The sequence below is a fragment of the Monodon monoceros genome, unplaced genomic scaffold, assembly GCF_005190385.1.
Source record: "Monodon monoceros isolate NGI ecotype Baffin Bay Population unplaced genomic scaffold, NGI_Narwhal_1 Super_Scaffold_6, whole genome shotgun sequence".
NCBI classification, from domain to species: Eukaryota; Metazoa; Chordata; class Mammalia; order Artiodactyla; family Monodontidae; genus Monodon; species Monodon monoceros.
Window position 1 is genome coordinate 49810273 of NW_021703783.1, and position 21485 is coordinate 49831757.

The 21485-nt window shown below is 36.5% G+C and overlaps 1 protein-coding gene across 2 annotated transcripts in view; it reads left to right on the top strand.

Moving 5' to 3' along the window:
• The window catches only part of MSRB3 (methionine sulfoxide reductase B3), a 191553-nt gene that overhangs the window by 43210 nt on the left and 126858 nt on the right, over positions 1-21485 (top strand). For both annotated transcript variants that reach the window (XM_029204718.1, XM_029204719.1), the window contains exon 2: positions 15217-15343. In XM_029204718.1, the coding sequence (XP_029060551.1) occupies positions 15268-15343 (76 nt within the window). In that variant the 5' untranslated portion in view covers positions 15217-15267. The remainder of the gene's footprint in view (positions 1-15216; positions 15344-21485) is intronic.

Below are 21485 nucleotides of genomic sequence, written 5' to 3' on the forward strand. Positions count from 1 at the left end.
TATCTATCTATCTATCTATCTATCTATCTATCTATCTATCTATCTATCTATCTATATCTAAAATTCTAACGTGCAGTAATAGATAAATAATAGAGGTACTGAAGTAGGAAGTAGTATAGAGGTAGAATTGATTCATTTTCTAACGGAAGGGTTGGGGAGAAGGGTGAGAAGAATAGCTGTGAAAAAAAGTTTCCCAGAGGAGATGATATCTAAACTGGGTCTTGAAGTTTAAAAATGAAGATTTCATTCTTTATGTGGTATGAAAAATATGGGTGATATGGTAAGGGTGGAAAAGGTGTGTGGGAAACAATAGTTGACTGTTATCAGGAGAGAATCTTCATTCATTCATTCAACAAACACATATTGAATACTTATTAGAGGTTAGGCACCTGGTGAGGTACTAGAGATAAAGTAAAGGACAAGAGAGTTAATGGATTGTACCACTGTGTACCAGGGAGTGTTGGGGACTGAAGCTAAGATAGGAAAAGAAATGAATCTGATAGATTCTTTCCCCATAGGTGTTAATGAGCCATGGAAGTACATGAAGCAGTGTTCTGACATGGTCAGAGCGAGTATACATCACTTCTGTAGCAGTATGGAGACTGGCTGTGAGGGGAGTCAGGGTAGAGGCAGGAAGACCAGTAAGAGGCCATTACTATATTCTAGATGAGAGATGAAAAGAAAAGGATGTATTTGAGCAATATCTTGGAAATAAGGTTGACAGCACTTGGTGTTAATTAAGTATGAAAGATTAAAATAGAAAATAATTGAGGATGACTCCCAGATTCGGGGTTTAGTGGTTGTGTAGAATGGAAGTAATTTCTAACAGGATCAGGAATACAGAAGAATAATAAATTGGTGAAGAAAGAAAACAAATTGAATTTTGGATGTGATAAATAGTTTGAGGTGCACATGAAATACCTAAATTCTTTTTAAAACATGATTTAATCATCTAAAATTAATGAAGAAAACCATTGAGGACAAAGTAGAAACAACATTATGCAAAGTAATTTATTTCTTTCACTTTATGATCTCATTCAGGGCTTCTCCTTTCTCCCAAGTTCAACATGGTGTTAAAAGATAGTTGATAGAGGCCATTAAGATTTACTTTTCAGTGGAATAGAAGGACTACATTTTCATAAAACTTCTCCTTTATCTGCTTTATCAGATACAAGCTACGAGGCATACCATCATGAGAAAATTCTTACTTTCTGCAATAGAAAGTAAACTTGGAGGGGAAGGATGCTGAAATTCTGATACAAAAGCAAATATTTATTTTCAGTTTCCAGTGCTAAAGCTTTCTATTCCTGGAATGGTGGCAGAGTTCTAACTTAAAATATTTGAAGCATGACTTACAGATACCTATTTTTAGGACTTATATTCAACTCATTAAAAACAGTTTTTTAGTGATCGATATAGATAACTGTAGTTTATAGTCACAGGCATAGGACAGGATTTGTTCAGCCTGCATTAGCAAGTTTTTCTTTAGATGAAATGGTCCACTGGGGCACTGCATCTTTTTTAGCACGTCTAAGCTTTTTTTTTTTTTTGGCACATGGTTCTTGATACAAGGGAACTTAAGGTGAAAAGCAACAGCCTCCAACTCTATCCCTTCTTATCTTCACCTCACTCCTGTGAAAATCATTCTTCTGGTAGTATTTCTTGATTCATCACTTTCAGATAATATCCAGTTATGAAAAATAAGGATTTATCTCCTCTTGCTTCTCCATTTTGTCTACCATTGTTTATTGTTTTGTTGATTTTTAAAATTCCCTTATTGTCCACTTTTGTAACATTAAATAATATATTTGCTCATGAACTTTTGATAGGCTACATGACAAGCTGTTGTGACAAAAAGATTCCAAGTAGAGTGACTGACATAAGTAGAAGTTTATTTTTCTCCTCCATGATAGCCTGAGGTAGGTAATAGCCTAAGGTTGAGTTGGCTTTGCTTCATGATCTATTAAGTCTGCCTTTCTCAAGTAGCTTCCATCCCAGTGTCCAAGTGCGCTGTTGCAGTTTTTGCCATTTCCCAGGGGAAAGAGGAAGTCTAAAGCAAGTAACTTTGTCTTTAAAGGAGGTGACTTGAAAGATCACACATCATTCCACTGGCTAGAACGTAGTATCATATTCACAATTAGCTGCAAAGGAGGCAGAGAAATGTAGCTCTATGTTCAGCTAAAATTTCAGAGCGTTGTATTACTAATATGGAGAAGGAAGAATGGATTCTAGGGGTCCAGTTAGCATTTTGCAGTCTAGTTAATATCTCCTAATTCTCTACTTTATAAGATGGGGGTCCTGATACTCTCACCCTTTATTCTGCCTTTCTTTCCAGGCATTCTTTACATTTTGTTAGCTATGTACATTTTCTTTTTGTTTTATTTATTTATTTATTGGCTGCATTGGGTCTTCATTGCTGCGCGGGCTTTCTCTAGTTGCAGTGAGTGGGGATTACTCTTCGTTGCGGTGCATGGGCTTCTCATTGCAGTGGCTTCTCTTGTTGCAGAGCATAGGCTCTAGAGCGCGGGTTCAGTAGTTGTGACGCACGGGCTTAGTTGCTCTGCGGCGTGTGCATTCTTCCTGGACCAGGGCCCAAACCCGTGTCCCCTGCATTGGCAGGTGGATTCTTAACCACTGAGCCACGAGGGGAGTACCTTTTGTTTTAAAATGTGAAGTTACTAATGTTTACATTCTGTTCTGCAACCACAGCCAAATCTTTGTCTATAGGTTGTCTCTAAAATCTTATTGTTTTATATATTGTTTACTTACAGGTCAAAAAATGAACCATTACAGTTCCTTTTCCTTAGGGCCAGGGTCATGATCCCTGAGCCACTGGGGAGGACAAACTTTTTTTTTTTAGCATCATGGCAACGAATATTTTTTTTCTTACATTTATAGATTGATTAAAATCAGGGCACTCTGTTTCTAAGGTCTGCATCTGGGCACTGACTTATTAGATCAGTAAGAAGGTACAGAGGATCTGGTTAGTGCCCAGGGAGCTTTCAGTCACTTCAGGAAATGAAATCTTCGTAATCAGTCATTTTATTGTCACCAGGAGCTACTCAAATCAGTTTTGCAGCTGAGTGAAACATTTAGTTCTTGAAGGGTTGGGACTAATTTGTTAGCTACAGACGATCCAAGATGAAGTAACTCTCTCCTAACCTTTATGTCTGGATATGAGAGGAGAGCCGTATCTTCTGACCATGGTAAGAATCTCTTTGGGATACTTAGGAATAGAAGGGATGACTAATGAGAGAAAGACCCTGGGCTTTTCAAAGTGGTCTCATTGTTTTTAACATTGGACTTCTCAACCTTCCAGACCCTGTTGTTTTCCTAAACAAGGACAGCAATCTGGGGCATAAGAGTCCCTGCCATTGAGGAATTGTTTTTTTTTTTTCGGTACGCGGGCCTCTCACTGTTGTGGCCTCTCCCATTGCGGAGCACAGGCTCCGGACGCGCAGGCTCAGCGGCCATGGCTCACAGGCCCAGCCGCTCTGCGGCATGCGGAATCCTCCCAGACCGGGGTACGAATCCGTTTCCCCTGCATCGGCAGGCGGACTCTCAACCACTGCACCACCAGGGAAGCCCATTGAGAAATTTTTTAATATACTACAGGAGATTAAAATAGACTTCAGTTCAAATTCTGGCCCCAGTACTGGCCGTATGACCTCACGCAAGTTATTCTCTGAACCTTAGTTTCTGCTGGAACACATAATCCCCAAATTCCAGTGACTTAAACCACTGAAGTTTTATTTCTTGCTTGTATTGCATGTTCATTGTCTGTCAGATGGGAACTCTGCTCCATGTCTGCTATTCCAGGATCATGGTTAATGGAGCAGTCATCATCTAATTATAGAACATTGCTGATCACTGTTGGAGAGAGAAAGAGAGTTCTGGAGAGTCTCACACCAACAATTAAGTGATCTGTCTTAGAAGTGGCACACAGTATCACTGTTCACAACTTATTGCCCAGAACTAGTGACACAGTCTCAAGAGCCACAGGGGGCCAGAAAGTACATTTCTACCATGTGCCTGGAAAATGGAGAGCCAGAAATGTGGGGCAAATAGCACTAATGACTACCACATATAGCAGTTCCTACCTCAGGGTTGACATGAGGATTAAATGATATTAGATACACATATACATGATCACCTCGTGCAGGTACTCAAAAATGATTATTAGTAATAATATCATAATAATAAGATGCACACATGCAAGATAGTTGAATAACAATATAAGGTGGGACTAAAGATTCTTATAAGCCATATAAGACTATACCATGCAAGTGCAAGTTGATGTTATTATTATCCAGTAGATATTAGAAGATAGAGCATTAGAGCTAGATCTGTATAGTTATCTGTCAATAAATGATGGTTGAAGTTGTTAGAATAGGTGAGATCTGTACGAAAGAGATTAAATAGTGAGAAATACAGAGGGTACTAAAGGGATATCTCTGGAGTTTAGTCACAGTTTGGAAATCAGAAGGAAATATCCCAAGAGATAGAGAAGGAATTTCCAGAAAGGGAGGAAGAAAACAATACTGTGTAGAATAGAAAAGTCAAGTGAAGAATGTTTTCAGTAAGAAAAATCAACCATATAAAATGTCACTAAAAGGCATTGAGCTTCAGTTCTGTGAGTTCCACGGGGAACAAATTATCAACAGGGAATGTTACTTAAGGAAGGAATCGTAGTATTAATTTAGAGGTATGTGTGTGCCAGGTGCTCCTCTAGTAGCAATCTTGCAAGGAAACTATTACAAACTCCAGACATACAGATGAGACTTTCAAAGCTCAGAGTAAACCTTGTCAAATGAAACATAACTAGTCAGTGAGAAGGTTTAAATTTGAACTCAAGTACTAGAAAAGCAAAACTGTATTGTATAAACACAACAAAACGAAACAGTTAAAAAGACTGAAAAATTCTGAAGGCATTTTTTAATAGTAATCAAAAGTGATTTGTTTGTGTGGGTTTTGCTTTCCTGTTGGCACCTTTTAAATATTAAGAAAAACTTTTTAGATGAAACACATGTAATGTAGACACTGAAACTACATTGTCTGTGTAATCAATGGACTGTGAAATCAATATATATATATATATATATATATTTTTTTTTTTTTTTTTTTTTTTTTTTTTTTTTTGCGTTACGCGGGCCTCTCACTGTTGCGGCCTCTGCCGCTGCGGAGCACAGGCTCCGGACGCGCAGGCTCAGCGGCCATGGCTCACGGGCCCAGCCGCTCCGCAGCACGTGGGATCCTCCCAGACCGGGGCACGAACTCGTGTCCCCTGCATCAGCAGGCGGACTCTCAACCACTGCGCCACCAGGGAAGCCCAATATATATATTTTAAAAGAAAAAGATTTGTGTTCTATATTGGTGATAGAAGTTTTAAAACATTAATGTGAGAATGAATAAATCCCTGAATTTGACTAGATGCTTTACAAAACGGGAATCCTGAAAAAAAGATAGCGTTTAATAGAGTTATAATTAACATCAGAAGATGGACTTAATGTCCATAATTCTATTTTATTTAAATTTATTTATTTATTTATTTATGGCTGCATTGGGTCTTTGTTGCTGCACGCGGGCTTTCTCTAGTTGCGGTGAGCAGGGTCTACTCTTCGTTGTGGTGCGCAGGCTCTCATTGCGGTGGCTTCTCTTGTTGTGTCGCGCGGGCTCTAGGCGCGCCGGCTTCAGTAATTGTGGCTCGCAGGCTTCGGTAGCTGTGGCTTGCAGGCTCTAGAGCACAGGCTCAGTAATTGTGGCACACGGGCTTAGCTGCTTCACGTCATGTGGGATCTTCCTGGACTGGGGTTTGAACCTGTGTCCCCTGCATTGGCAGGCAGATTCTCAACCACTGCACCACCAGGGAAGCCCCATAATTCTATTTTAATTATACCATTGGTGTACCTTCTTAATGGACACAGTGTAACCCTAGCACTGTCAATATTAGGTACAATTCTTTATGTCCTTTTCTTACTTTTTATGTGAACTGAATAATAAAGAAAACACAGATGCCACAACATGTAGATTAAAAGTTTTAGCCTAATGTTTTCTCCAAATGGCTGTATGACCTTCAATAGGTCTCTTTATCTCAGTTTTGCTATTGACAAAACAAGTGGTTTGGATCAGTTCATCGTTTCTCCCACTTTTTTTCCACTGAGATACACATGATGGATGATATTTCATGAGCAACATCCTCATGTAGTCATACACAGATGATGATCATAGACTGAGGAACAGATGGTCCAAGCTGTGCATTCCTGGTGCTACTTCTACCTCCACCATTTTCTCTTTAATTTTTGGCTGCGTTGGGTCTTTGTTGCTGCGCGCAGGCTTTCTCCCACTCAAGAAGACATTTCAGAAGGAAATGTGACATTATTAAAGAGATAACTCTAATTTCATCCTAGTTGTTTCGTTAAAAACTTTATCCTCAAACTTCAGCATCTAAAGACAATTTTAAACAAATTACTTGTGAAACAGCTTTCAACTAATTATTTTACCTTTGTTGGGTGGTCACTTCATGTTCAAAAATCTATGTATTAGGTGTTAATCAAGATTTTTTTCTGGTTCTAAACTTATTTAATGATACAACTTCTATTATTCTCAATCATTTCCAAAAGTTTGTATTCCTTGATTATTCTACTAGCAGTATATGAATTAATAGTACCATGTACATGATATGGGTTCAATAAATGTGAGAATTTATCAACAAATTAATTTTCCTTTTCTGGAGATAGCACTAATTCACAATTTGTTTTCTTATCCCCTAGCAGACATATACTTTTGTGAATTTCAAGGAGTGGTGCTGAGAAAATTGGGTTGTAGCACTCTGACTGTTACTTTCAGAAATCTGCCATAACTATTCTACTCACTTTGATAAAATAGCTCAAAATTTTGCATTTGCATTTGTCCACAGACTAGATGAAGTAAGAAATGTACTAATTAGCTCTAGAAGTAGTAAGAGGTCTACATACTACTGGTATTATTTTCTAACCATTTGTTTTTTGCTAGACAACATGGGGTAAGTTATAAATGTATTCCTCTGTTCGCCGTTCACTTACTCAATGAGTGCTTATGAAACATTTACTGTGCTTGTTACGGACCAACCAGAGGGCCAGACCAGCAGTTTGCAAAGCATGGACTAAGGACCCCTGGCATCTGAGAGCTTTGCAAGGGATTCACAAAGGCAAAACTATTTTCAGACTAATGCTACGACCTTATTTTCCTTTTTCACTGTGTTGACATTTGCGTTGATGTTGCAAAAGCCAAAGCAGGTGAAACTGCTGTTGTCTTAGTGTGAAGCTAGGCAGGGGTAGCAAACCTTTTTAGCAGTCATTCCATTCTTCACTAACATCCAAACAGGAGAAAAGGCTATTTTTACTTAAGAATGTCCTTGATGAAGTAAGATTTATATTAATTTTATTAACTCTAGATCTTAAGTGCATATCTTTTTATTATTCTGTGTGAAGAAACAAGAAATACCCTTTTTTTTTTTTTTTTGCGGTACGCGGGCCTCTCACTGTTGTGGCCTCTCCCATTGCGGAGCACAGGCTCTGGACGCACAGGCTCAGAGGCCATGGCTCACGGGCCCAGCCGCTCTGCGGCATGTGGGATCTTCCTGGACCGGGGCACGAACCCGTGTCCCCTACATCGGCAGGCGGACTCTCAACCGCTGCGCCACCAGGGAAGCCCAAGAAATACACTTTTATAAAGAGCTTCTGCATCGCAAAGTACAGTGGCCGTCTCCAGGAAAAGCACTGGTGCGCTTGTTTGAATCACCATTTCACTTGACAGAATGACCGACAGACAAATGATGGTTATTTAAACTTGGGTATTTGGCAAGTATTTTCTCAAAAATGAATGAAGTGATTCTGTCACTTTAAGGAAAACAACTGACTGTATTGTCGGCAATGATAAAATTCGAGATTTCAAGTTAAAAAATAAAATTTTGGAAGGCTTGTATCTGCCACTGTGAGCTTGACAGCTTCTCAACATTTAAAGATTTATCTGATGAAATCAGTGGTGATATTAATGAATATTTTTGATATTGATAATGTAATGTGTCAGCATGTGAAAGATCTGCATAACCCATTGAACCAATGTTTTCCAGACGAACAGTGTGTGATGTTACAAAATCATGCAAAGTTAAAAGATCCAGTCAAAATGTAGGATAGACCAATGAAATTTAATGTAATAGTATGAAAAATTCATTGATAATACATAGTTTTAGATTATCATTGTTGAATTTTGGTGTAATATCAAAGAAGAATGTCTACAGTTATCTGAAAAAGCTATTAAAATATTCGTCCCTTTTCCAACTACTTATCTGAGTGAGGCGAGATTTCATTCATAAATATACTTCAACCAAAACAACATATCACAACAGATTGAATGCAGAAGCAGAGATGAGAAGCCAGCTGTTTTCTGTTAAGCCAGATATTAAAGAGACTTGATTTCCAAAAAAAGTGTAAAACTCTTCTCATTAAATATATATTTTGTTTGTTTTGGATAATATAGTTATTTTTCACTGAAAATGTCATTTTTGTAATATGTATTGTTATTTTTATTTTTGTTATTCTTAATGGAATAAGCAAGTGTTTTAAAAATTACTCAGCTTTAGTTCTAAAATAGTAAATATTGATGGGTATAACCACATAAACGAAAAGCATTTGGGGTCCTTGATAACTTTTTTAGGAGTGTAAAGAGATCCTAAGATCAAAAAGTTTAAAAAATGGCTAACCCTGGAGATGTTGAAGAAAATGTTCTTCTTTATGCAACTTTTCTTCAGTTCCCAACCCCCCATATCCCTGCCACTCCCTCTCCCAAAGCTGGAGGCAATTCTCCTTCCCCTGAAATTCCATGTACTTTACTTCTACCTCTGTAAAGGCATTGAGTACATATTTTATGTTTCCATCTAAGCTAATATGTTTTTTGACAGCACAGACTATATCTTACATCTTTGCATATTCCTCAGCTCCTAAAACATTGTTTTCCATGTAGTAAGAATTTATACAGGTGAGCTGAGTAAAATTTGGTATCTTAAAATTGTTATCTCTAGGGACTTCCCTGGCAGGGGAGTGGTTAAGACTTTGCCTTCCAGTGCAAGGGGGTGCAGGTTCGATCCCTGGTTGGGGAGCTAAGATCCCATGCCTTGAGGCCAAAAAACCAAAACATAAAACAGAAACAATATTGTAACAAATTCAATAAAGACTTTAAAAATTGTCCACATCAAAGAATAAATAAAATAAAGTGTGTCTATTTAAAAAAAAAAGTGTTATCTCTAAATGGTTTGGAAGATTGAGGATTCTGAGTAGCCAGTGTTCTATTGTTTCTTATAACAAATACAGAAAGATCTCTGCTTAATAAAAGAGATGCCCGATTCTGCAGTTTGGCCAATTGATTTTGAGAAGTAAATGACTGATTGATCATTCATTCAGCAAACATTAGTTGAGCATAAACTGGGTGCCAGGTATAGAACTTTATTGTAGACATTTAAATTAGTGGTTTCCAAATGCTAGTCCATGATGAAGTGTCTTCTTTTCATAAAGAAATGAGAAAAATAGCAACAATGAAATGTTTTCCCACAAAACTTAAATATATTATTCAAAAGTATATGTTCTTTATCTTGAGATTGCTTTCTGAGTTCTTGGTGTTAATATAATTTTCTTTTCTGATATTATGGTGAGATTAGGGTTTGGCACTTTTTGTTTTTATTTTGTCCTTACCTGACAAAATTCAAATTTGTCAACTGTTGGCTGGCCCTTACAGTTTGGGGGGGACATTTTACTAGCTTGTGGAAAACCACTGATGTAGACATTCTTTTGGCATTTATCGGAAAGGGATTTGACCTTTAGGTGGTTTGATGCTTTAAATCCACTAGCACAATCAGCTCATTTATTCTTGAGCTAATTATCAACTTTGTAAGTTCCCCGCTTCCCTGTTTATATCATCTCTCCTTGGCAGTTGATTGTTCAACTGCAAGGAAAGAAGTGAAAGGAAATAAAAATAAACCCAAACCCAAAAGCTAACAAACTAACATTAGTCAAATTTTGGATGTCAGAGTTCTAGGGGTTAAAAAAGATGGAGAAGTAAAAGTTTTTGACCAAAATAGGGCATTTGAATTATCTAGATCTCAAGTCAGATTGCACTTTCAACTTCCCACCTCTTCACAGAAACTGCTGATTCCTATGAAGGAACCAACTGGTTTTAATTTAGATTCTTACATTTAAGCACCATTAACAGTTGAGATGGCAGAGATAGCAGGGTGGGAAATGATGATCCAGAACACTCATTTCCATAGAATCAGTTATTTATATAGTCATTCTTTCACTCAATAAATGAATGGCTGTTAGGTGCCAGGTATTGGGATACAAAGATGAAAAAGACACTGTCCCTATGCCTAAGAGGTTTATAATCTAGAAGAGGGAGACAGAGGTGTAAGCAAATCAGTGCCTTGAAAATTGTTGTAGGGGCTATGACATCATGCTTTGTGCCTCACTGGGGACCCAAATGGGAGAAGTTAGGAGTGGTGGGAGTTGGGAGTGGTGAAAGGACAGTAAGGATATGGAATGAGGAAAGATGTGGAGGTGGAAATAGGAAACAGCAGACCTATTTGGGGGAAGTTATGAGTATATTGGTATAGCAGGAGCATGGGGTGGGTTGGAATGTGGAGGTATGGCAAGAGAAAGGGGTGAAGAGTTAGGCAGCAGCTAGATGTAGAACTTTAGTTGCTTTGTTCAGGAATTTGGATGTTATCCAAAGGATTCACCAGAATGTGTTCTGTGGGATGGCGATAGGAAAGGAAGGGGTTTTGTAAGGTCAAAACCATTTGAGAGGCACCAGTTGAGAGAAAGTTAAGCAGGTGCACTTTATTGTAAAGCCTCTCAGACCCTTTATATTGAGTAGCATTTCCATTACTAAATTTGTTTGAAGGGGTATTGCCTGTTTCACAGAACATGGTTTGGGAAACCCTGCAATATGCAATGGGGAATCATTAAAAAGTTTAAGCAGAAAATTATAGACAATTATGTAATCTAATTCTGTTCTCAACACATAGTGTGATACTGCTCATTAGGTATTGTTCAACCCATATTTTTTAACACCAAATAATTTCAAAGTGATGTGCTAGATATTCTGGGAGATTAGAAAGATGTGTAAATTGTGTCTGGCATTAAAAAAAATATTGGTTTTCTATAAATGTTATTCATCGGTGCGATTATTTGAGTCAAAAGCAATACAAAAGTGAAGAAGTTGAGGATAAACTTGAGGAACTATAGATTTTCTGGGTGGCTTTTGCTCAGTGCTGATTTCTAGGGGGTGTTTAATGCTAATTCTTTTCCCAAAGATTGTCACCACTTAGAAGAATGTGCTTCTTTTGCCTCTTTTTGGACTTAGGATTGTTTCTGGCCAGGGTCCTCATCCAGGCAGCTCAGGGAGCACAATGGGAAAAAAGCTGCCTAATTGAAACTCAGATTTTTTTGCGGGGGGAGTGGGAGGAGTAGCTGTTGGTTTGTTTGACTCTCAAAAGTACCGTATCATCAACATATTGAAGCTTTGGTAGGTGCAAGTGGACTCAATTGTAGGCATCTTTAGGTTATATATCCTAAAGATGTATCCAAGGCATTTAGAGAAACGATTTGAAGGTGAAAGGGAAAGAGGAGCTGCATGTGGTGGGACAGAAAGATTAAATCTATCAGCCACATTGTCTATTAGGAGAACATAGAATCAGAGTGTCTAGAGTGGATTGGTAACAACCTCAGGCTTTTCATTGCCAATTGTGTAGTGGTCAAGAGCACTGGTCCTGGAACTATAACAGATGGCTTGGGTTCAAATCTGTTAAATCTTTCCGTCCAGTTACTTAAGGGCTGTGCTACTTACCAGCCGTTAAAATCTTATGTAGATTACTTAACCTCCCTATGCCTCAATCTCTACATCTAAAAATGGGAAAATGATAATATGTACCTTATAAGTTCCTGATGATTAAAAGAGCTAATAAATATGAAGTGCTTAGAACGGTGTCTGCCATATGGCAAGGGTTTCATCGACTATTATCCTGAGGAGATCTTTATCCTACCATGGAAATCAATCCAAGAGTAGTACGTTTTCTGGCCTAAATAGGATTCTATGTTTGCAGAATGGCCTGCTAACCCTAAATAGGATTGGGTATAAATGGACTGTTAGAAATTTCCGATTCATATAATTCTGAAATAAAGCAAATATTTGTATATTTAAATAATAATAAGAGCTAATGTTTGTGAGCATATACAATGTGCCAGGAGTTATTTCAAGCACTTTTTACCAATTAACTTATTTAATTGTTATTTTTGAGTTGAGGAAGCTAAGGCACTGAGAGGGTAAGCAACTTTTCCAAGGTAACACAACTCCTTAGGAGCCGGACAAGGATTCAAACTCAGGTAGTCTGATCTCATAGATCACACCCATCCACTGTGATATATCTTTCATCTAAATGTATTCTGCATTTTAGATTGGTTTGTCAGTGTTTGATTTCATTTATTGCAAACATAAACTAAGAAAAACTAAGTGGGGACTTCCCTGGTGGCCAGTGGTAAAGAATCCGCCTTGCAACGCAGGGGATGCAGGTTCGATCCCTGGTCAGGGAACTAAGATCCCACGATGCCGCGGGGCAGCTGAGCCCGTGTGCCACAGCTGTTGAGCTCACGCGCCTCAACTAGAGAGCCTGCGTGCCACAGCTACAGAGCCCATGTGCCCTGGAGCTGGTGCACCACAACGAAAGATCCCGCATGCCTCAACAAAGATCCTGCGAGCCGCAACTAAGACCCTATGCAGCCAAAAATAAAATAAAAAATAAATATTTTTTTTTAAAAAAAAGAAAAAAACTAAGTGGAAGAACATTAGTTAAAAATTAAATTTGTTAAAAAAATTAAATTTGTTAAATCATTTCAGCATAAAAATATTCATTTTTCTGTTCTAAAGGACAGTTGCTCCTGGTGTCACATGTTAGAGCCATATTAACTATGATTCTTTTGTGGAATATAACTATGAGTTTGATTTCACCAAGGCATCCAGATGCATGCATCCATTCTTTAGAACTGTTTTTCACTTTCCACCTCAGCTACATTTTTTCAGGGTAGTGTGTACGTAATGTCACTTTATGTGCATTTTTGCAAAATTAGCTACTTTTTCAGTTATCCTTGCAAACATTAAAATAATTAGGGTTATATCAAATCCTAACCTATGAAATGCATGCTTTGTAGGATTTGACAATGGAGAGCACTGTGATAAATTGTACTTTTGCATTCTTCAGTGTAAAAAAGGTTAGATAGCTCTAAAAGTAAACACATTGTTGCTCTACTTTGTTGGTGCTAATGTAGCTGGGTTCACTTTTAAAGAAAACTGGGCAAAACTAATTTGCCACTAGATGGAGCCCTGGCTATTTGGGTAGAAATAAATGCAACCGGCAGAACATTAAATCACTCCGTCATATCATGCTGTAGGGCCCCCTGGTATTTGAGGCCCTCAGCTTTTCATTGTAGAATGCATCTTTGTTCTTTGCCTGACCTGCAGAGTGACATCACTCCCTTTCTTCCTGTGCGCCGGCTTTGACACAAGCCAGATGGCCGTAGCCATCGGTAGGCGCGCAGGCCGCCTGGTACAGCAGTTGATGAAACAGGATAGGAAGACGTTTTATAGTCAGCTGCAGGAGCACAATGAGGCTGCAGCTTTGCTAAGTAATTACATTTACCGTGCGTACTTTATTCCTCACAGAGAAGGTCACAAGGAAAAAAATACATTTTTATTTATAGTGTTGTGAGGTATAGACCTTTGATCTTTTATTAGTCAGTAGTCTGCTCCAAAGGAATGCTCTCTTTTCCCTGCTCTGCAGTCACTCGTGAAAAATGACATGTTTATTTATGTTTAATGGTTCTTTCAGGCTGTGCATTGTGATACTTACCTTCCCTCTTCCTCCCTTTTGTCTCCAGTTAGTAACACAAAAATGTTTTAGTTTTGTAGTGAGTTTAGTTTGGAGAAATCAGAGTTCAGGCATGTTAACACAAGCAGATTTGTGTCAGATATACTCCAGAATGATTTGGTAAAATATATTACTGTTTATTATGTGTTTGTTCTTCGAGGAGGTCAGAAGACACCAGGAACAGACTTTTATTTTTGGGGGGTGGGGTGAGGGATGAGGGTCAGGAAATGAACGAGACGTTAAATTTATATCCATTTTTGGACACTTAGTAGTTAAGGTCACTTATAATGCTAATTCAAAATAAAATATTAGAAGTTACTGTTAATTTAGTATCTTCCACCTTCATTAGAAGTTAATCTTTACCAACTGAAAGATTGTACAAAACTTTAAAGAAAATCCTAGTTGAACTTTTCTTTAAAGTTTAACATTCACACAGTTTTGAGATCCTTCCACATGATTCATTTCCAAAAGCTTTAAAAAATATTTTTACCCTTTTTAAGGCTAGATTTTGAACATTATTTACAGAATTGATCTAGAAATTATAAATCATAAAATCAAATGAAAATTCATGGTTGATATGCCTTCTTCAAACTTAACACTATTTATAAAGTGAAGCCTCCTAGTTGTCCTTAGGTTATTTGACTCTATTTTTTTAAAATATGAAACTCTAACAAAAGAAATCTCTTAATCTTACAGTATTTTGCAGTCTTCTCCAGGGAGGGAGATTTGCAAATAATTGCTGGAAGAAGGCAGCGTGGTATGAGGAGAGAGCGGGACTTTGTAGTTGTATAGAACAAGGTTTTCTAATTTTTTTTCCACTGGCTATTTGCTTTGTGCCCTTGGACCTTTGAGCCTTGGCTTCCTCACATGTGTATTGGGTGATAAAACCTACCTTCTAGCTTTATTGTAAGAATTAAATGACGTAATATATTTATATTTGGCCCTAGACAGTTCCTGTCACTTGTTAGGAACTCAGTAAATGTTAATTCCTTTCAACTGTTTTAAACTTCGTCTCTTTTCTCAACCTCTTGCAAAATGTGTTCACAGATTACACTGCTATTATATAGTGTGTATTTTATTCATAAGATATAAATAAGCCTGGGTTGAAAGTAAGCCCACCATATGAAAAATAGGCATTTGAAATTTATTAGCACTGTGTGTGTGTTCAGTTCCAGATAAAACCGTAACCATCAATTGTGCAGTGAATGTGTTTAACATTTGTGATGTTTTAATTTGTTTTTGTTTTCTTTTTTTGTCTTACTCAGCTCTTGCCCCTGTTCTTTGCCTCTCGTTTTGTTGGTGAAGATATCACAGTGATGTCTGCATTCAACCTGCTGCGTTTGGTGACAAAGAGCCAGCCAGTAGCCCTGCGAGCCTGTGGGCTTCCCTCAGGTTGCTGCTTCTTGTACTATACTTAGTAAGGGCACTGGTCCGGGTGGGGGAGTGTTTCTGCTGCAGGAAATGATACACCATAATGCTTTGCTGAATTTCGTTTTCTTTTACTTGGGCCCTAATTTGAAGCCGGAAATTGGTTATAAATCACCACTCTACTTTGAGTAACATTCATTTCCACAGTCCTTACAACCCCTGGAAACATTGTCCAGTTTCCTTGCTCAGTATATAATTGTCACTAATATTTCATGATATCTTCTCGTTCTTTAACGCACACTACAATCTGAAAATCGTAATGTTCATAAGAGGCTGGCAGCCTTGATAAGAAACTGCTCCAAATCACACAAAATAGAACATTCATCTCGTTAAAGGATAATGAAAATCCTTTTCATTCCACTTGTGGTCATTCCTTTAGAAAGAAAAAATTAAAACGAGCAACTTTAGTGTAATAAAGTTAGTTATTATAAAGAAAACATGTTCTATTTAACAATGACCAAATAAAGAGAATTAATATAGCATGTGTTCACTGGTTCTTAAATTAGAGCCACCACCCTTTTTAAAAATGGGAGCTTAAGCATTTAAACAACTGAGACATAAAAGTCCAAAATTTTATTATGTGCTTATTTCATGTTTAATATTTTAATTTTATTAAGAAAATCACTATGGCCAGATATAGTCTGTGAACATTATTGTCAATATTATTTATATTTTCTTTTAGTATACGTATCTCTATACTGTATAAAGAATTTAATTCCAACTCATTAAATATTCATTGAATATTAACTATGAGTGCCAGACATTGTGTGAAGCAGTGAGGATACAATGATAAACAAGATCAAGCCAATTTCTTTAACAAGCACAAGATGGAGTTGGAACTGTGTGAAGACCATTGAACCATATGGTGATGATAAGACTAGACTAAAAGTATTTATGCCTGGGATGTTAGGGGAATCCAGAGGATGCTTCTAGCTCTTTGCTTAGGGGAAGAGATTTTGGAAGGGAGGGAAGGTCTCTGAAGTTTAAGGAGGGCTTCATGGAGGATATAGTGCTTGAGTTGAATTTCAAACTATGAGCAAGAGTTAGCCAGATGTCCAAGGAGCGGGAAGGACATTTCTAATATATGAAGTAGTGTGGGAAAAACATGAAGACCTGAAAGAGCAAGGTATGTTCAGAGAAATGCAGGTTACTTAATATGGCTAGCTTGGGTAGGTGAGGGCAAGTAGAAGAGGTAAGGAAGGTAGCCAAATCATGAAGTGCCTTATATGCCTTATATTTTAAAAAATTTAAGTCTTGGGGAAGGGAGGAAGGGGGAGTAAAATGACTTGATTTGCATTTTATAAGGATTATTGATTTAGTATGATGGAAGGTTCAGTGCTAGTTCCAGATATTTCTATGAGAAGGTGGAGATGGCAACTTAATTAAAAGGCTTAATTAGAAGGATAAGGCTTTTGTCTTGAAGCCGTACTTGAATAGTAAATGCGCTATTTTTTAAAAAAAAATAGATTTTATGTCTATTTGTGGTGACTTGAGAGGCCAATGAAGCTTAATGCATGGGGTCCACAACCACTCTTCCTGACACTTTCGCTTCCCCTACCCCGCCATGCCCCTGCATGCCACCATTGAGTATGCTGGAGGAGCTTGAGGCTGGAGGGACTCATGAGGTACTGAGAGCCTTAACAATGATCATTACAGTAGGTTTGGGAAGAAGGGGATAGATAAGAGAGAAATTCAAGTTGTAGGACTGACAAGGTTTATTTGTTGAATTGTATGTAAGCTTGAGGGAGAGCATCAACCAATGTAGTTCCTGTGCCATGTGGAACTTTTCCATAACGATATACTACATATAATAATTGTAGTATGAAAGTTATTTAACTGATACATAACCATGTTTTCCACTGGAAAAAAAAAAAACCCAAGATATGAGAGCACTAGCATAGTTCTTGTAACATGAGTTTGTCATACACCAAGGAGGCTAAGTATTTACAGAAGCTTATTAATTAACATGGTATCCCTCGATATATGACAACTGTGGGATTAAAGTGTTTCACAATGAAATTGTTTAATCAAAATATGTGTCTTTAAATTTTGATATCAAATGATTCAAAGATAAGTTCAACAAAGCTGGTAATGTTTAAGAAGTAACCATTATAGTACAATGCTTGAGCACACAAATTCTGGAATCTGACTGGATCTGAATTCCAGCTTTGCCACTTAACTGGCTGTGTGCCTTGGCTTCCTTGTTTGTAAAATGGGGATAATAATAGTACTTACCTGAAAGGGCTGCTGTGAGAATGAAATAGGTTAGGATGTGGAAAGCACTTAGAACAGTGGCTGGCATGTAGTAAGCACTATATATAAATGTTCACTAGTTCACTGTAGACATCTGTATCAATATACATACATATATATTTTGTATTTTTCTAGTACAATAGACTTTTAAAAACATTTAAATATGTCCCATCTTTCATTTAACTATTTTTACTTTAATCGGAACCACAAATGCACTTTATGTTTGAGAAATAACCATCTCAATCTGTTGTTTTGATCTCTTTATTTTACTTATACATCCTGCTGAACCAGATTCAAGTCCTATAAACATACAACACATTTCTTTTATTCTTACTATCCAGTACTGATGGAAGCTCAGAGAGACTCGGTCTTTCTTACTTAGGGCTTGTAAACCCATTTTATTTTGATAAATGATTTGACTAAAATAGTATTCCATAATTTCTTAGCCATTCAAGCACCCGGTATTTTTTAAAGTGTTATGAGACTCAGTTTTCCAGTGTCCACGTATTTTATAACTTTGATGTTAGCAAAATCTTTGTTACCATCTATTTCTCTGACAGAATTTTACTCTTAGAAACATAAATATGTTGAAGAAATTGCTAAGTTTAACAATAATGTGAAACAAACTATTTAAATTTTGAAAAATAGAAATGAAATGGAAATGGAAATTCTGGTCTTTATCACTTTATACAAGTAGAAAGGGAAGAGGTCAAAATTGGAGATATAGGAAATTAAGGTAAAAGTTTGACGTCTTGCTTTAATTTACTGTTCCCTGGTCAAAACCCTTTGCAACAAAAATCTCTGTAAATCAAAAAGATTTCTGCTCCCTAGCCAGTACCCTACTAATTGTAGTTTTTATTCAATATGAAATAATTCCAGAACTGAAAAATAATTGGAACAGGCTCTTAAAGTTGATTATAACTGGATTGACCTATATGAAGGCCATATTCCAGAAGGCTGACCTATCATTTTTCAGCTTCGACTTCCTTTTCTTCTTATTTTTAAATAAGGCATAATTTCAATTTAGAGCTTATTAAGTGCATCTGAGTTATGGTTTGCTCATGTTTGTAATTAAAGGTAATTTTTTTTTCTCTCAGAGCTCTTCTTAATTTCCTATAGCAGTTTCTTTTATGTATTAAAAAGAGCACTGGAATAGGAGTCAGAAAACTAACCACAGCTTTGTCATTAACTTGTGAGACCTTGAACGTATCAGTAAACCTCTCCAGATCTCAGTCTCTTTATTTTTCAAATGAGGAATTTAAATTAGATAATCTATTCAGTTCTGAAATTCTGTGATTTTATGAACTGTCATTGTTTTTACTTTGGCTTTGGGTTAGTCAAATCTTAAAACTCAGTACTAATTAATGGCTGGGAATTTATAGAAAAATCTGCTTGGTTGTGGTGGGAGGACAGAAATATTTTCCATGTTTGAACATTAGAATTCCTTGCATCTAAATCAAGACTGAAGCATTATCTTAGGAGGGATTAGAAAGCACAATTTTATACATAGTTTCACTGCTTGATAGAAATGAAGTCTAATTGTAGGTTAGACTAGATATCATGGTAGCTTTCAGCCAAGTGAGAGTATTTGTCTAAATAGTACTAATTACAGTGATAAATTGTGCTTTTCTCTAACATCATACACATAATATGTGCTTGTTACTCTTGACTTTAGTGGCATATTTAACAGTCTCCATGAATTGAAGAGCCACTCGGCAGTTTATGCAGCTTGTAAAGATATTATGTCATAATATTCCAATGCAGAAATTAGAAGTCTTAAAGACAGAAATTTTGCAAATGGTGTTTGCAAGTCATAGGCTATCATCTGTGTAAGTACAGCTCTCTAAGAATCAGGGGCTTGTGGCTCCAGAGCTTAGCACAGTGCCTGGCACTTAATAAATATTTGTTAAATGAAAGAATAAACATTTGGAAAGTTTACATGTAGGTGAAGTGATAGCTATAACAGACAGTACAAATTTATTTGAGGTTCTTTTGGGTCTCAAATAAATCTAATGAGGACGTTAAATTAAAGTTCATAGTTTGGTTGCCTTTTGAATATATTGTAAAAAAACTTTCTCTTTTCTCACTTTATTGCATTAATACAATATGGTAGATTTCTCAGGTATAAATCACATTGTAGCTAAACAAATAACAACAACAGCACACACAAAAAATGGTAACACAGATTCAAAGTATATTATCCAAACTTGCTTTTACTTTTTCTCTCAAACAATTTGAGTTTTGGTGATAAACTGTTTGAGGAAGGGAATAAGTACATATTACACTTACCATGAGATCTAAGAACTCTGGTTCTTTTGATTGATTTTCTCTGGAGCAAATTAATATTGTTTGCTGTGCTTTAAGTTCTGCATTTGTAAAGAGGAAATACAGATAAGCACCAGAGCAATATCCATAAACAAGGAATACTACTATTCAAGTTTGAACTGGCAATATTTCATTAATAGCATCTGACATTGTATTTACCTTAAAAAAAATTGAAGTCATTGGTGTGTTGTTCACTTACTGAATAGATTGGCTTTCTATATTAGTTTTAATTTTTAACCATTTTGTGTCCTGAAAACACGAACCATTTCCATGTTTTTTTGTGGGTTTTTTTGATAAAAGTTATGGCTTTTCTCCTCCAGAAAATACATATGTGCACCTATACAATTTTTCATATAATTTCAAGATTTTTTATTAGATATTCTGATACTCATAAGAGAGGTCTCTTTGACCACAGATTCAGAGCCTGCCTTCTAAACACAAAACAATATAAAAACTCTAGTCAGAATGTATAATTTCCGATTTCTGTATTGATATCACCAATGAAATTCTCTCCCATGAGTTCAGTTTAATGCCTTCTATTCTCCAACTTCACCATTCTTACATGTTCATCTTACCTAACTTATTTATTTATATTGAAAGTGCTTTGGGGGAGTTTTTTTTTTAAGAAACAAATGGTTTTTTTAAAACAATAGACATTCAAATTTCAACTCCCCTAATTCACAAAATAATTTGCAATTAATTGATTGAACGGTATCTACTTTTCCCAGTAGATGGCACTAGATTTACATTCTTTTACCACATGAAAGGTTATTGATATCATTAGCACATAGGTGCATTGTGAAAACTTAAAAGTATGTAAAGAATATTCAGTTAAGAACACATGGATTTACAACCACAAATTTTTCTGCTTAGATGATGTTCAAACAGTATTTGTAGAGTGCAAAACCACTCTACAAAGTGGTTTCCACTCTACAAAGGGGATTCCAACTCCCTTGTGCTTGGACATCTCATCGAAATTGTCTATCATGTGTAGACTTTCTATAAACTAAAACACGTTTTCATAAATTAACTTATCTTGTATCCAAATAGCTGATTTAACAGTAATTTATAGTTTTATATGTAGCTAAATTTTCTTCAGCAGACCACCCAAGAATTAAAGAAAATTTCACATTTTGTTTTGCTATGTTTTGAATTTTTATAGAATCTTGAAAATGCTATGAGTTTAACATGTTGACTGTTAAGCATGAATCTTTTTCTGCATGAATAAAAATATTTTTGGAAGCTAAGAAAAATTATATGTAAAATGTTGATTAATGAGTACTCTAATGCAGCTATATTCTTTCCTAAAACAAAATGTTTTAGTAGCTCCGTGATATAACAAAGTATTAGTTAATGCTGAAAAGTTGCTGTACAGCATATGATTATTAGATGAGTTTTAAAAGTCGTTTGTGCACAAGGCTAAATTGCTATAGAATGATAAATACATCTGTATGAATAAGGTGTTGGGCATATGGTTTGTTAAATGTGGATTTTGTTAATTTTTTCTTAAATATAGAATAAATTCTTC